The 18039-nt window shown below is 33.5% G+C and overlaps 1 protein-coding gene across 1 annotated transcript in view; it reads right to left on the bottom strand.

The window, feature by feature from the left end:
* The window catches only part of LOC129220557 (uncharacterized), a 103221-nt gene that overhangs the window by 42265 nt on the left and 42917 nt on the right, over positions 1 to 18039 (bottom strand). The window contains exon 9 of the mRNA XM_054854988.1: positions 16589 to 16786. Coding sequence (XP_054710963.1) covers positions 16589 to 16786 — 198 coding nt within the window. The remainder of the gene's footprint in view (positions 1 to 16588; positions 16787 to 18039) is intronic.

Raw genomic sequence — 18039 nt, 5'->3', positions numbered from 1 at the left:
GATTAGAGTTAAATTGCTGAAATATTTACTTACCGAGATGGCAGACTGATTTTTTACATAATAGAAACAAATACGCTGATAGTTAATCCATGGACGTTTTCTAAGAGTGATGACGCAAAGTACGATCCCCCCCCCCCTTCCCCATTTTACTTGGTATCCCTTCAGTAGTGCCCAGTAGTTTCCCGATTATGAGACTAAAATCATTTTGAAACACCTTCTATAAAAGTTTCAATAGTGTAGTCACCTCCATGAACCATCACCCCCCCCCCCCCCCTTCGTCCGGGATCGGCACCCTTGCTTTAGCTATAATTATATTAGGAAAAAATACTGAAACATTTTAACAACAAAATGACCACAGGCTGTTCTATGCAAAAACTTTAGTTAGGAAAGCTCATCCTAAGGGCGATAGCATCCCCTCTCACTATTTTAGAGCCCCTCTCTTCTCCCCCCGAAAATGTTCCCCCTTAAATTGAGACTGAAATTCTTTTCAAATGCCTTCTTTTGAAATTTTCGCTAGTGTAGTCTCCATCATGAGCCCTCCCCCCACATCCTCTTCCCCCGACGTCATCCCCTGCTCTAACTAATATTATTTGAATAAATTACCGTAATATTTATTTAACGAGTAGAATGCAGTAACTTTAACAAGAGCTACCCACCCCCAAAAGTCATTCTCATCCCCCCCCCCCCCAGAAATTTTACCAAACACTCCCCAAAACGCGATCCTCATAATGAGACAAAATCCTTTAAAAAACAACGTCTCTAAACTATTCTTTTGTTTTTACATCGTAAAATAAATTTTAAATTTACTAACGTCTCTATTTTGTATCAAATTTGCAAATTTGGACTGCATATTTTAGCTAATGGTATTTTAATTAGCTGAAATAATTCTGAAGCAGATTTAATAAATAAATAAGAGACACGCAGTCCTTCCAAAATCTCTTTTGACAAATTTTACTATCCAGTTTCCTTTTTTCTTCCCAGAAACGATGAAAGGTCACGCCAACTGCTAATGAAATATCTGACGAAATGAAGTAAAATATGAAGCCATTATTGCTAACAAACTAGTGCTAAAATTTCAATAAATCATTTAAAAAGTATTGCTTTAAAAGCTTAAAGTGTACTATATTCATTAAAGAGGAGTCATGTAATGTTTGTGTTGCTTCGAAAAATAAATAAATACCCCTGCCAGACATAGAACATGTTCCGGAATCTATTTCTTACAATGAAATAGGTTCGATCCGAAAAACGGGGCTTTCAAGCAGCGAAATTAGCATGTTATCGCCGATTTAAAACGAGTCTGATTGACAAACATAACGTGCTCCCTGGGCGCAGCGCCATCTAGATTTTCCTCAGATCTGACCTCACTTTTTCCCTGTGGATCGACATACTACTCTTTCCAGGCACTATAATTTAAAGTAAATACAATTACATCGATACTAGAATGTGAAAGTTAAATATATAGCCAGAAGATAACAAAGAACCTTTATGACTACTTTTTTTAAAACTGATATTTTTGACATTAGTAGTTCTTGCTAAAAGGTACAGATATAAATTCAGACTTGGATTTATAAATTTATCTACAGGAATCGCTTGAGCTTCTATCCAATGTGAAGAAGTGTACAGGATAAACGAAAACTCGGAAAAGCAGTCGAAATCTAACCTGTCGCATTTTACACACATAGGCCTGTGGTGTTGTTGAAAATATCTCATTACCATGAAGAACCATACTTTACTCTAAATTTAGGAATCATGAGAGTGGCTAATATCTTGGTGGTTGTTATAAAGAGTATCTCCCCCTCCCCCCTAATCTTGTGTCATATCATTTTATTATAAGATAATTACGCATCGCATAGTAATTTCTGAATCATACTCAGTTAAAAAACTTCTAGGTGCTGGCAACAGTACAAAATTCGTGTCATTAAGAGTTAACTTTCTAATTATGTCTGAAGATACCGTAACAGTGAGGGGAAAAACGTGATGTGAGTTGTTTCATCATTTTAGTAAACGGCAAAGCAATGCCTTTCATTGCCAGAGACCATTGTGTGTACTGTTTGTTGCTCGAACTAATGCCCTAGATCGTAGCTTTAAGTAGCGACACGTCCACCATCTTGGGGCTGAGTGTCGCTGTCTTCCTTTGATAACACATATTCAGGTCTTTAGCTATTTTCAGCGGAGAAGCTTTATACCTCCAATAATCAACAACGATTTTCCAAATTTTATTCTCAGAACAATACAAATGAAAGATTTACAATACATGAGAATGAAAAAACACCCAGAGCGAGGTGGGAATCGAACCCACACCTCTGGCGTAGAAGACACAGTTTCTACCACAGCGCCACCGAGCCCCTCGCTGTCTTCCTATGTTTGTTATAATGAAGTAGAGTGTTTTGCTTCTTGATTGTGGTGCTTCTTCACTGTGGATTAACATACTGTCTGTTCTCGAACTCAGTGACTAGCAGCTGCGAACGGTTCGAACTAAAGGCCATGTCACACGTAGCGAAATTCGTTCAACCTGACGATCAACTTCGGTTCGACTCAACCACAAGAGCGAATTCCGACCGGAAAATCCCCGTGTGCTATGCTTTCCGAGGTTGAACGTATTCCGTTCAACTTTTTATCTTCTCGACAAAAAAGTTGGATCAACCTCAACTTTCAGCCAATCAGGAGGAAGCAATCCTCTGACCTGTGACGTCAAAATACAACATGGCCGCCTGTAACAACATCAACAACGCTTGCAAGGAATGGAATAAACTGCTGAATAACTTCAGGTGAGTTATTATTACTATATTTTTGTTAAAAACAAATATAAAACGTAATATATCATAAACCTCCACCTTATTATTGTGTTAAAAGGTCGATTTCTAGTTTAAAGTCGTCGTAAGAATTTCCTTGCCAAATTCGCCAATCTCGTAGTGTGTAATCTTGCCAAATCAATGAATGTTTGTAAACAATCTGAAGCAAGAGCAACGGTAATGGTCAATCCAGTAGAAATCACCCAGGCCATGTTGCTCAGCATTTTTGATTTTCCTAATTTTTTTATTAGTTAATTCTCACTACTAGGTGAGTTCAAAAGTTGTTGAAAGAAAATTTTTTACGCTCATACTTTTTTTTATCCCGCCATTTTAAGTTTGTTTAGTTGCCGTTTTTTGGACCATAAACAAGTTTTACGTAAATGCATCTAACTCGGTTAATTTTACAGCTATCAGGACAAAACAAAATCCTACATCACCAGAAGGATGCTCTAGATACGATTTGCTTGCAAAATATTATTTAAATGGTGAGAAAGGTGAAGCAAAAAATTAACAATTACAAACTGAAAATTATCATTAAATACGAGTTTTAATGCTACAAAATTAGTAAAAGGAGGAGAGTCGCAGCTCTAATTTTTTTCATTGTTTAGATATAATATAGGACTACTTGTTGTAGAAATTTTAAACTTGAGAACTTCGTCCTTTTTTTTTTTTTTTTTCGCAAACTTTTTCAAAAATGGAAAAAATCGAATTTTGGCAAAGTTTTAAGTCAAATATCTCAAAAGAGACTGAGTGAAAAATTATGAAACTGATACAGGTAACACTTTTGACATGAAAATATGATTACAGTTTGATGACTGAGACTGAACTGGTACTAGAGTTATAGGGCATTAAAGTTGGTCAAATATTGCATTTTCGCAAAGTTTAAAGCGAAATATTTCAAGAGGGACCGAGTGGAAAAAAAATGAAATTAATACAGGTAGCACCTTTTTATGATATGAACCTGTGATTACAATTTGGTGACTGAGATTCAACTGAGTTACAGTGTTACAGTGAGAGTTACAGTGCATCAAAGTTGATATATTGCATTGCACATACACAAAGTTAACAATTAATTCATAGATAAGCTTCACTTTCCAAACATTTTACAGCAACAAAAGTTCCTCTTCTTTAATAAATCAAATTCATGCAATAGAAATATGCAAAAAAACAAACAAATGAATAAATGAAATAAATGTTTAGCTCCTGTGTCCGAAACATTTAAATATATAAACATCATAGATCAATTGTTATTAATAATAACACAATTTTTGTGCTACAATTTATCATCTTTTGCATAAGTTTTCTTCTGCATGTAAAATACCAAACACCCGGTTATCACATCCAGAGACTGGAGGCAGATGTTATCGTTGAGATGACATCTGCCTCCAGCTCGGTTATTGGCTCTTCCGGATTGATGAGTTCTTATAAGAACGAAACTGCAGTCTCTGGATATGATAACCGGGCTGTCTGGTAGATTACATGTGGTTCTGACTTAGCTCTGGGTTAGGGGGCGGGGTAACTTACTGCTGATAAGTTTTCTTCTGACTTGAAATGTTTACTTGATTTTACTTGATGTTCCTAAGAACAGTAATCAGAGAAGAGACTTTTAGTTGAAATTGGTTGAATAACTACTTATGCTTGAAACAAAACCTTTAAAAAAGCTTTTCAACTAATGTAATACATCTGCATTAATGCTTGTTCTTTAAAATGTAGCTTTTTTTTAAAAACTTGAACTTATTTCTTTATATCGCAGACACAGTGATCTGTTATTGCAAATCATCTTTAGAATATTACTTTTAATATTAATTTAGTACATTTGCCTCCCCTGCCCCTAGAAGAGGTAAACGCATATTGTATGCATATTTCATCAAAATGAATAAATAAAATGAAAAATTGCATTTTGACATATTGAATTCAAATTATGCTTTTCGCAAAGACGAGCTGTGTTAGGGCCCTACTCGTTGGGTTTTTTGCTTCTACTACTGGTTCCCGAAATCAACTTTATTTATATCCGACCCTCTCTATTTTACATAATTAACCTCTGCGAGCATGTTCCTCCTCCTGGGCGGTGGCGTGAACTCACATGATCCTGGGTCGGAAAATCAAAACATCCATCAACTGCGTTCAAGTGAAGCAATTGGTTGATTGTTTAAAAACAGCACACATACCATGCCTATACTTTACGGTAATACATTGATTTCATAAAAGCTAGGGGTACTTAGCTTGTCCTCCTCCCTGTATAATATTCATGTTATATATACTTGTCTAATTTGTTTTCATGACTTTAGATTATGGGAGAAAGAATTTCATGTTATTGTGTACAGATGCAGTTATAGAGGTTGCAGTCAAAAACTGTTTGTACCAGGCCGAAGTTAATTATTGTTGAACCTTGAAATGTAATTGAAATTATATATTAATACGTATGAGTGTATGTGTATGTAACTTATTGTAAATAAAGCTTATGTATAAATTTTATGTGTCAGTTTCTCTAAAGAATTGAATACTAAGAAAAATGAACTATTTTTTTTTTCCTTTCTTGGTATAGATTATAAAAGATAATGTTTTTTCAGTATGCTCTGTAAAAACATCTATAAAGCATTGTTCTTCTCAGAGAACAAAAATAAAACAACTCACAATTTCTTACTTAATTGAATGTACCTGCATGACTCAATTTAATCAATAGAACCATTTTAAGTCCAATGTTTCAAACTATGAAAAGTAGTACAAACCTGCCTAAATCAGTAGAAAGTTAGTATTCTTACGTTCTATGTAACTTATAAACTATGCAATAAGTAATTTATACTCTTCACTATTTAAAAATTTAAGTTTTGATTTTTTTAAAGTCATAAATTTCATGTGCATGTGTTGGAAAGATAAAATAGAATGGGTCATGTACAGAGGTTTCACATAAAAACAATAGCATGTATATATATAAAAGTAGAAAATTTTGTTGTTTCACTTTTTGTGCATTGCTAAAAAGATTTCTATTTTAACAACTACACTTGGTCTACATTCATTAGCAAAATAATAATGCTTAGACAAGGTTGAGTTTTTGACAAAAAAAAAAACTGTGTTTGACATGACATTTGTTACACTGTAAAAGTAGTTATAGATATTAAAACTGTTACATCTTGTTTTCGACGTAGTTTTGTTTTAAACTTTTTAATAACTTAATTTATTTGTAACAATTAGATACAATTAATTTTATCAATCAACAGTCTTACTGGGAAAGGATTTATGAAATGTCTCTTTTCTTTTGAGTAAAAGTGAAACTAAGTTGATCATCGCTCAATAGTTAAGTATATTAATATCTAAATATTTAGAATAGTGCTATTTACATTTTTTTATGTTCTTAATTTTTTCTCTAATATAAATATTCTCTGTTTATAGAGGAACTAATAGTTGCTTGATACAACCAAAGACATAAGTGTCAAAAACTTAAATACCAACTCTAATAGCTTTTGTAGCGGTTATCTCTAAATTCAGGATGTCCCAGAAAAAGTATGATGGGAAAGTTTTAGACAAAACAATATACCCCTGTTCAGCATCAATAGAGAGGATATTCTCCAGTTTTGAATTGATCCATTCCAAACTTAGAAATGGACAAGGTGTGCAAAAGGGTTTGAAATTAGTATTTTCACACTGAGGAGAAAAGATTTAGAGTGGAAATAAATGTAAATGTTGAATAAAAATGCAAATTTTATTAAAGTTTGCATATTAAACTAGAAAAATGTATGCATTGCCTTGCACTTTCAGCTTTAAAAACTTTAAGGAATAAATAGTCATTATTATTGTTACTATTCAATATACTGCTATTTCCAAAACTTTTTATCCTATGCTAATAGTAGCTCTTTTATTCATCTCTCTCATTCTACAGACACGCAGCTTGTTGAATCAACATTCAGTTTGTTATTTTTTACTATACATATATTTTTTTTATCTAAAACAGTCGAAAATTTTCCTTTAGTGTATGAAATCAAAGTATTTTAAACTGAGAATCATTTGTTGTAGTAATTTTATTGTAAATACAATTTTTTTAGTCAGGTTTTTCGGCAGATAAGTGTTCAAAAGTAATAACTTAGAAATGTCCATTTACTTGATCTATAATTGCTGTTATTAAATTTTTGTCACATATTTTAAAGTGGTAGACAAGTTTAATGGTTTAAAAATCACAACTTTTACATTAATAGACAAGTTATTTATAAATATCGACTCTTACTCAGGTCCAGATCTGCATGCCCGCAGGTGGGGGGGGGGGGGGCAAGGACCCAAGAAATTGGAAAACTTTTTAAATAAACGAATACACTTAAACCTTCAACGTTGCAAACACATTTGGGACATTTCTGTAAAGTATCAGGATAATTAAAAAAAAATTATTTTGGAAAATCAGCAAATGTGAAATAATACATAGAATTACCTTAACATGAGCCACGAAAATGTCCGTTTCAAATAAAATTATTCAAAAACACCTTTAAATACATTATGAAAAGCAGCAAGATTAATCAAAGTGTAAAAAACGTAATAATCACATAAGAGTTACCTACATTTGCAAAAAAAAAAAACTTACTATTGGATCCAGAAAGATGAATAAAACATATTCATCTTTCTGTATCTTTACATTTTTTTCACATCTTTACATTTTTTAATGTATTTTTTTTTTATAATCCATTGATTTTGTAATGAACTTATACGTAAAATGAGAAAAAGAAAAATCAGGAGTGAAGAATTTCAAACTCCCTCAAAAGCAAAATACGTCAAAAAAAGAAAAAACCTTTGTATGAAAATTAAAATAGCGAGGTAAAACATAAATAAATAATAATATTGAATTTAAAAAAAAGTGAAGAAAAGCTTCCATGTTTTTATTCAATTCTTATCGGGGGAGGGGGGATCAAAATTTATAGATTCAGGCCTGCTTTTACTCATAGTTATTAGGTAAAAGGGCTGTTATCGCTGCATTGAGCTAGTAAAATCAAGATGTTTATAAATCCCTTTTTTATAATTTGAAAGATTGCAACTTTCAAAACTGTAATTTATTTACAGCTTTGAAATAAATTGAGAAAAAAAAAACCCCATTAAATCCAAAAAACATTGCTCAGAGTGCATTGTGCTAACTCGCCTAAAATGGTAGACAGAAGCCACGTTTAGGATCAACCCTTCGTTTGAGAGCCTGGCAACCCTGTTCAACTTCTCCAAGAGAAAGTTGAATGAAAGTTTGAAGTTGAACGGGTAGGTTGAGCGAATTTCGTTACGTGTGACATGGCCTTGAAACAAGAAGTTCCGTCTAGAACTCTACGAGCCTCCTTTCCCGTATACCCATACTACTTTCTAGTACCTGATCAATATTCTCAAACATAGCTAAAATTGCAAATTGTTTCAAACATATTTTTGCTAATTTCTAGGAATATAGTATTCCTCACACATCTAAAAAAAATAGATGCGTAAAAAAAGCAGCACCTTTTAAACAATGCTGCTAATACACTTTTTCCCTTAAAAAAAATTCTTTAAGAACTTTCAAAACGAAAAAATAATAATTAAAATTAATAAGCTTATTAAAATAAATACATCACATCAAAAAAAATCGTTTCTTTTCCCCCTGTTGCCAAAAATAATTTTTTAAATGAATTAATGCACTTACCAAAATAAATAAAAACAATAAAATGTCAACTTAAAGAAATACTTTTCATTGTCAAAAGAAAAAAAAATCGTCTGCGCATATCGTTATGTAGAAACATAAATGACTTCGAGTTTATTCGCCGAAAACTGAATACCTAAATTAAAACTTTAGCGTGAAAATAAAAACAAATCATATCAACAATATTTATTTCACAGTGAAAACCATAGCTGCGGAGTCGGAGTCGGAGTCAATCTCATTTTGGGATAAAAGAGTCGGAGACGAATATCCAAGAATCGGAGTCAGTCATTTGTCCTCCGTGTATAAATTTTTGCCAAAGCTACGAAGTCAGAGTCGAAGTCGGGGAGTCGGAGTCCTGTGTGATTAATTGTCGGGCACAGGAGTCGGAATCGGAGTCAGGTGAATCTAAATTCTCGGAGTCGGTGTCTGGAGTTTGGAGTCAAGAGCTATTTCCAACAAAATTTGTTTGAAATAAATCCGCCTTCAAGTACAGAATCTACATTGACTTTCAGTTTCCCCGTAGGCGCTAATGTTAAGTTTTTTTGAACTGTTCAAAATTGAACAAAAAATAGTTCAACTCAAAAAGTAAAATATGGGAATGAAGTGTCCTCGCCGAGATCTTTCGAACAAAAAAAAGTTTGTTCGAATCGGACTATTCATTCAAAAGTTATTAGGGGGGACAGACAGACCGACAGACATTTTTCCCCATCTCAATACCCTATTTTCCAATTTTTAATTTTTCGATATTTATTTAATTATTTTATTTATTTTTGATTTTTTTTCGCGACATTTTTAAGATGCATCAAGCCTTTTTTCATGCTTTTTTCTTCTTTTTCTGACTTTTACTGGGAAAGTAGGCTAAAAAGGGGTGATGGTTTAAGGAAGAGCACTTCCCGATGCATTCTGTTTTTGCTTGCTCGTTACTTCTTTCTTGCAATCATTCGCTGTTTTGATAAAATCAGAAGAGACCTGACGCATGCGCAAATTCGAGTAAGGTTTCGCGTTAAAATATTGGACAGTATAGTTAAAGAAACTACAATCAAGAAGCAAAACACGCCACTTCACCATAGCATACATAGGAAGAAAGCATCGTTTAGCTCCAAAATGGCGGACGTGTAGCTACTTTATTCTACGATTCAATGCTTTAGCTCGAACCACATCTAAGCGCTACTCAGGTTCAACCCATGTTCTAGCCAACATGGATTGCGGAACAGTTTGTGCTACTTGGGCAATTCATGCCCTCAGATCTTGAATGCTACCCACACGCGAAGCGTACACCCGTTGCTTCATAAACTTCCGAAAGGAGAAGTCAAAAGGTGCACATATTAATCTGACAATTTGTTACTTTTTTCTCTCTATATATATTTTTTTAATATGTCGAGGCCTTCCTGTATTTTGAAGCATAAATTTGTACCGAAAACTCTGTACAATAAAATTTTATTGCATATTTATTTTTATTGTACTGTTTTTGTTTTATACCAGCATACGGTTTTTTTTTTTTTTTTTTTTTTTCTCTTTTTAAATAATTAGTGTGTAGAGAGAGAGAATAATTTAGGAATAAATACATGAAATCTCAAATGGATTTTTTTTTCTTTTAGTCAACATTTTGTTAAGTGAACGTTTACTGCACTTTTATGCGGCAATATTTATAGATTTCTAACGAAGATAGAGTTATAAAAATATTAACAGTAACTCACGTAGAACGAGTTTAAACGTTTCAACCTGGTTGTCACAACGTTGACAACCATTTTAAAACGTTTACGAAACGAAGTCTGTTACTTGAGAAGTCAATCATTTTCTTTCCTAATCATGTTTTAATGCTTTTCTTGCCAACATATAAGCAATGTAAAATAGATAGCTATAAATATTCATAGTAGAGGGACATATTTGAAAAAATATTTATTTAGGCATGAAATTTTCTTTTAACACTGTGTAAGGACTACGTGTTGGGATTTTAAACATGAACACATAATGAAGAAATATTTATTTCTACCTCTAGAATTCGCCCCGTGAGCAAAATATTCACACCAAAAAGAAAAAGGTATTTATAGTATTTTACGCTTTAGGGATGGTGCTGCTCTCTTTAGCTTCTGCTTCTAACTTTATCTCGAGATTATTCGCAGTGATTAGTATTTACCCGATTGTTACTGGTTTGCTGTTCGAAGTAGCCTAAGTGTGAGTGCTTTTGCCCTGACTTTTTCCCATCTTGCGACCTCCCCCCCCCCCCCCCATCACTTTCTCTCTCTTTCTCTCGTGGATTTTTTTTTTTTTTTTTTTCTAAAATTTGATTTTATTTTGTTTCATAAAATATTTAACCGGATATGTACTTAAACTAACTAAAACAAATTAATAAACCAATTACATACGAGGCAGCGAGAAACAAAAGGATGTATGGTAATGACTCTAGTGTTGTGATAATGTAAATGTCAAAATTAAAAATTTGGAGATAATAAAAAATTAAAAATGATAGATGAACCTCACCTGTGTCTTGGGGCTAGAGATAGTACTAGTAGCCCTGGTAGGGGCTACTAAATAGCATGACTTAGAAAAACTTTTCAATAAAAGCCTACCTAGGATCACAACGCATTTTACTCAAAACTTGAAATGCCCACTTACATCCCTTTGCTTCTCACTGCCTCATATTATAGCTGCTGAATTTAAGAAAAACGGGTGGCGTGAGAAAAAAATCTCACGTGTGAGTTCTCAAATTTTTCATTTTGACGAGAGTTCTGGAGGATTAATAAAGCAATACTTTACTTTCAGATGCGATCGCTTTTGAATTTGACAGCATTTTAAAAACTGTAACCATCACAGTGTTCAAGAGATTTGCTGCGGAACATGGGACGCAGCAAAGTTACAGAAATAATTCGGTTCCTACAAAAAGAAATTGTTGCCTCCGTTGACCTAGAAGTGATATTGTTTATTGTGATATTTACCAAAATATATTATTTACAAAAAAAAATCAAGAAAATTGTCTTCGGATATACGAGGTTTTGGTTAAAAGAGTTTCCGATAATTGAGTAGTCTCTTAAGGTATTAACTTGAACTGAATAATGAACAAGTAATTATACTTTAAGGAATCTTTTTGATACCTGCCATACAGTGGCGCACAGAAGAGGAAGATCAACGGGGTCCAGAACCCTCCCATCGCCCTTGAGTTCTTTTGATTGACTATAATCTTATTTATATAGTATGTAAAATAATCCCAAGCAAGTGTAGCAATAATTTCAGATTCAATAAATGAAAGAATAAGATTTATTTTTTCTCTTTCTTAGCCTGCAAAATCCAACTGTATATGAGCATAACGTTTCCTATGATTATGATTTTGTAACGCTATTTTTATTTCTAACTACGAGAAAAGTAAATACATTCATTCTTGTGCTTTCTGATTGAGTATTAGTTATAATTTTCTTTTTGGATTAGGGTAAACCAGGGCATGTTTACGCAGTGCCCTTTTTTTCAAAACGAATTATAACTGGAGAGCCAACAGTCATACCATATTGATGCTGCTGCCTAACAAATATCCTCACAAGTTTTTGAGCATCAGTCGAGCTTCTGTCTAGCATGCAGAAATAATAATTGTTTTCTACCAAGTCGAGTGACTTTTGAGTTGAACGGTTTGAAGCTTATTGTGAATAAATAATACTTTGTTCAAAAACAACAAATATATAAAAATTTGCAGATTTTTTTTTTTTTTTTTTTTTGTATTTGTATGAACTGATTTTTTTTTTTTTTTTTTTTTTTTTTTTTGCAAGTTAAAAATAAATCTAAACTTGGCGACGGGCAAGTTTACGCTTGGACGTCTGAACACCTTTACGCATGTTCTTACTGTGTCTTATTTCTAAACGTGCCCTGAGGCTTTTTTCGCTCCAAACAGTCTCAAAACTTTAGTATTTTCAGGCTATTCAGTTCTGAAAATCTCCATTTAATTTTCAATTGAGTTACAAATTCGTATCTTATATCTTACTAACATGTACGGCTGTCTTCATATCCCCGTTCAGCTTTTACATTATACACTATTCAGTCTGTAATAAATTTGCTTTATTTCAACAGTGGTAAAACATTATGTTCAAAACACTAACAGAACCACGTTAGGTGTCAAACCAAATATGCGTAAACGTTCCCCGTGTCCGGGGCAAGTTTACACAACCGAATTGGACTCAAAAATAACTGTTTCAACGATTAAAAACCCAAACTGAGCAATAACTGGATATACCAATCTTTACTCTATTAACTGCTTTATAAAAGCGCAATGTCTAAAATATCCTAAGTTAAAACATAAAATTTAGAAAATTCATTGAAAAAAATCCGCATAAACGTGCTTCGGTCTACATTATGTGAGAATGGTGGACTTTTGATCCAGGACTCCCCCCCCCCCCTCCCCTTTGAAAAAATTCTAATGTGACCCACTGCCTACCAGCAAATATAAAAATCATTCTTTACTTTACTATTTATAAAATTATTGATCTCCACAAACTTACAGAAGCGCATACGTGTAAGATGAAGTTAAAAAATTCCTGTGAACATAATGAAACTCTTAAACGACTTATACTTTATTTACAAAAACAAAGAAACTGATCATACAAATACTTTTATTTACAACGAAATATTAAATATCTGTAAAACTGACTTCGTGTACAAAAACGAATATATGTTTTCTGAATAAAATCACAGAGACTTCTTTGGTAAAAACATTGCATGTATATGCATGGCAACTCACAATAACAGATAAAACACTTACAATAAAATTAACAGTCATTGACTGTTAAATCCAAATATTGATTCGTTCCAATAGTTCTATCGGGGGAGCCACACAGGACAACAACTTCAGGCAAGGAAAATTTATTTCTATGAAAAAAAGAAGAAAAAATTAGAGATAAAGCATTTCAGTTTGTTGTTTTTGAAATTTCCTAGTTAGATAGATAATCCCCTCCCCCTCCCACCCTCCAGTAACTTCTGCACTTACTAATTTTAGTTGGTTTATCGACTTTAAATGCAGCGGTGAACTGTAGCAATTTGGTCACTGAGACGTCCATGATTTCGGCTTAGTACTACAGAAGAAAGTCTTAGTACTCAGTACCCAAAGTTAACTGCTAGAGACCGATCCCAGGAAGATCCACGGTTTTTTCGAGCACATATTTTGCATGTACTCGGTGGGCGTTTGATGGCGTCAGACTCCAACCACGAAGCCGTCTGGTTCCCAGTCCATCGTCTTATTCACTAGGCTACGGCGACTCCTTAATTATATCGCTAATGAATATTAATTCAAAAAAATATCTTGAGATAAATTTTGTGCATTAAAATTTCCCAGTAATAACAATTTAATCAAATATAATTTTCAAAAGCCTTCGATGATAAAATTTGCTACTAATAGAATCATGAAGAATATCGACCAATTTATAAAAAACAATATAGATTTCACATGACTTCCTTGTGCAAATGAAAAATAATGAGGTTATTTTTTAACTGAAAACCGTTGAAATTTAAAAACCGAAATCTTTCGAGATTAGAAAACTTCTTTAAATGCGTACACTAAACTGACAAGAAGGTGTTGGCAGGTTTATGTCACCAACACTCGCCTACTGGCAAGAAATAGTTACTTGACTAGTAGAGATGAGTAGAGTGATAATGAATGAGAAATCTTGATAAGAAAATTGAACTGGAAATTAATGTCGACTTGAGTTAAAAAATGAATCCAGTACTTTTGAAATATCCTAATGCGAGTAAAAGGGAGGTACATGATAAGGCATGACATAGGCCCTACATATAAAATTTCAACATTTAGCAGTCGTGAGTCTTGAATTATACGAGAAATATACGCGCATGGTCATATCCCACACACAAACTATGATAACTCTGAACTAAACCCTGGATTTATAATAAATTCGCAGTGAATATTATTCCTAATCATTTTTCTAGTAAAAAACGAGCTAATGTGTGCAGCACATGACTTCCTTTTACGCCAATTTAATGATAATATCGCCTTGGAGTAAGCAAGGAAATAATAAATATTTTCACCCCTAGTTTCTTGCGAACAGAAGCAAAAAAAACGTTTTACACAGGTTTATTTCCCTATTATAGGCAAGTTTAATGTGATTCAGTGGTTAACTATTTAAATATCACCAATATTGGCAAAAATTAAAACCAGATTTAAAATTTTTAAAAAAAAGCAAAAATCGCCAAATTTTTCGCCATGTTGGCGACAAAACAGCGGCCTAAAGCTCGTCGATGTATCGCCAAGTGTTTCACAAATTATAACACACTTGAGTGAGCATTGAAAATAACAATGATTACCCCCCAAAAAAAGGTGTAAAAGACACCCCCTTAGGAACATCCGAATGCAACCAAAAGAAAAGGTGCACAACTAGTTCCCACTAGGAGTAACTTTCTAGAACCTACCGTTTTTGAGTTATGCGAGATGCATCCGTCCACACACACATAGGCACATACATACGTACATCACGAGAAAACTCGTTGTAATTAACTCGGGGATCGTCAAAATGGGTATTTTGGGTGTCTGTACGTTTCTAGACATATATCCACGTGTGGTCAGGTCGAAAAAAAAATTCAACATTCATTCGGAGGTGAGCAAAATGGAAATTAAGGTCGATTTTTGAGTCAAAATTTTTTAGGGAATACAATACTTCCTTTTTTGTAAAAGGAAGCAAACCTCGGCAAGGAAAAATACATTTCAAACTAAGAACAAACTGCTTACGAACTTAAAATCGGACAGGGATCGGTGCCTACTCTAGAAGAAAATTTTGCTATGCTCGGGTATAATGGATAGATCCAGACATGAGAAACTTTGCGATCACTTCTTGTAGAGCTGATATTTTTGTCATTGGATGTTGTTGTTTCATCGTAAAGATTTAATGCACAGATGAAGAAAGCTAGTTTAATACCTATTGGTTCAACGGAAAATTTACCTGCAATTTTGATTACTTCATCACAAAAAAGGATAGTACAATAATGAAAAAGGCTTAAAAGGAAGCTACTAGATTAGTAAGCAGGCCTTCAAATTAAATAAAATAAATTCAAATAAAAATATATCATTTACATAATTATTTCCAGACACTTCAGACTTATCCTAGTGATCCTCCCATCCTTGTCCTCCCCAAGACTTCCGAACTAACTTCATATATGATGTCGATCAGAGGAAAAACAAGGGGAATATTTCATTTGCTTACGTTTATACGACTGGAAAATTTTGGTGGACAAGCGCTCCATGAAAGGCCCAACCAGAGATTATTGTTTAAAAGTTTTTAAACACTAGGCTGACCTTAAATATGGAAGAAAATTACTACTTGAATAGGGTTGTAGACTTTTGAAATAGTTTGCTGGAGTCAGTTGTTATATACTTGAAATGAAATGAACAGTAGGCACTTGATATTCATTGTGAATCGATAAATTGACTAAGACCAATCTTGTTGAACCCAGAACTTTTCTATTTTGTGTTTGTACGAGGGCAAATCAAAAAGTCTTTGCGCCTATTTTTTATTCGACAAAAACAGGTACATACAGGTATTTACAAATGTACCTAGTGTACTACGTACCTTACGTTATTTCTCCACATAGTCACAAACCGGTTCAGACATTTGTCCCATTGCAGCACTAAATTCGAGATCCCCCTGTGGTAGAATTCTTTCAGCTGCCTGTGAAACCACCGTCGGACCGCGTTCTTGGCTTCTGTCCTGCCAGAAACTTTAGTGGACCGAAATCGTTAAAATCCCTAGGGGCAAGGTCTGGACTGCAGGTGCATTTCCCTGTGAATTGCTATGGATTTTTGTCCCTTGCTCCATACAAAAGGAATAACACTTTGCTGCTCATAAGATGTGGACGTCTAAAGAACAACTGTCATCTTAAAAGACTGATAGCAGCTCCTTTCTTTGGAGCAAAAGGCAGATACGGTTGGTATGGTTCAAGGAACTGTCACTCGCGGGAATGTATATGTTCGCTTTGTATTCACAGCCATATTTTGGCTGAAAAAAAAAAATGACGCAAACACTTTTTGATTTTTCCTTGTATTTATACACGTTTATAACTACGGTAGTATCGTGGAGAAGAATTTAAACGATTACGAGCGGACAAAAACATTTTAAGCTCAAGTACCAGAAACTACTGAATAATTTTTTGAAAGTGTTTTAAATATACAGTTGGAACTCACATGTCCTCCGGTAGAGCAATAGGAACAATTTGAATTTTTCTTAGATTCAAGCCAGCAGAATAGGGTGATGGTCTGGCTGAAATCTCCGGTTTGCCAGGATGACCCCACCATACCTTGGCGGCTTGAATTTCGCCAAGTGGGAAGCGATTGGTGGCTAGGTAAACATACTGAGTATCTGGCTTCATTTCTTTTTCAGAGCTGTTTGAGTAAGAAAAAATAAATAATGCATATTTTTATACATATGAACATAAGTTAATCTCTTTATATCTAAATTACTCAAGTAAGTAACTGGTATTATTATAAAAAAAAAATAATTATATTTCAAAGAATTATCTTTCGTTTTTAACTTAGCAGGATAAGAGCGTGCTATGGTTGAACAAATTGGCTATTAAAGACGTGTTATATTACTATTCATTAAGATACATCAACAAAAGCAGAGATCCGACATAAGCCAAAATTTTAAAAGGCAATAAAAAGTTGAGGCACCAAACAAAAAATATTTCACAAAATTTTTTCTAAAATCCGGTGTAACGTTGCTTCTGAAACGGAAAAGACTAGTTGCCAGGACATTTTTTTAGTCTTCTTCCGGGATTTTTCAGGCATTGATCATCACATAAGTATTATACACATAACTAAACTCACTTCGCTAATTCATCAAAAACCTGTTGTGCTACTCTTGGCTACAAATTTAATGAAAAAATTAAATTTCTACTTCAATTGGGGCTTAATGTCAACCATATACGAAATACGTACGTACAGATATCACGAAAAACTGATCAAAACCTATGCAGCATTAATCAAAGTGGATATTTTGGTTGCCTGTACGCATACGAACGAAAAGTATCCAGACAATTACAAAGAGTCACACTTTTACGATATTCTCAAGAAATATCCGATCAGTTGTTCAATACTTTTTTCATGTAAAGGTAACATCAGCACATACTTCGTAGTGAAAATTCAATTAAGCCTAGATTTATGGGACCAACAAAAATTTTATAAACAAAGTAACTTTTGTAAGTTTTTGGTCCTTCTGCATCGTAAACAGCTGGGAATAAGATGTACATTTCAAACATTACTTTACTAGCTATGTACAAATATCCACTGGGTTTTATTAGAAGTACTGCTTATATTCTCGAAAATTAAATATTTCCCTCAAAAATACTGATTTTCTTCTCAAGTCTTTGGCTCGTGATAAGCAGAGTTTTCCGTCAAACTTCACCAAACGTTCAGAAAACTTGACAGAATACAAGAGAAACATAACTAAAATTTAAAAAAAAAAAATACTAAAAAAAAAATTTTTTTTGTTGACACTGGCTTCAACTGTGTGAAATGAAAAACAAATTTAATTCTTATGTGAAATAGCTTATGGTTGTATTAGATGTATGTATATCATTCTGAGTGGAAACATTTGCATTTACTAAAATCAAAATATAATTTACTCTAGTCAAATT

This window comes from Uloborus diversus, chromosome 4 (assembly GCF_026930045.1).
Source record: "Uloborus diversus isolate 005 chromosome 4, Udiv.v.3.1, whole genome shotgun sequence".
NCBI lineage: Eukaryota > Metazoa > Arthropoda > Arachnida > Araneae > Uloboridae > Uloborus > Uloborus diversus.
This window is presented reverse-complemented; position numbering and strand designations above follow the sequence as displayed.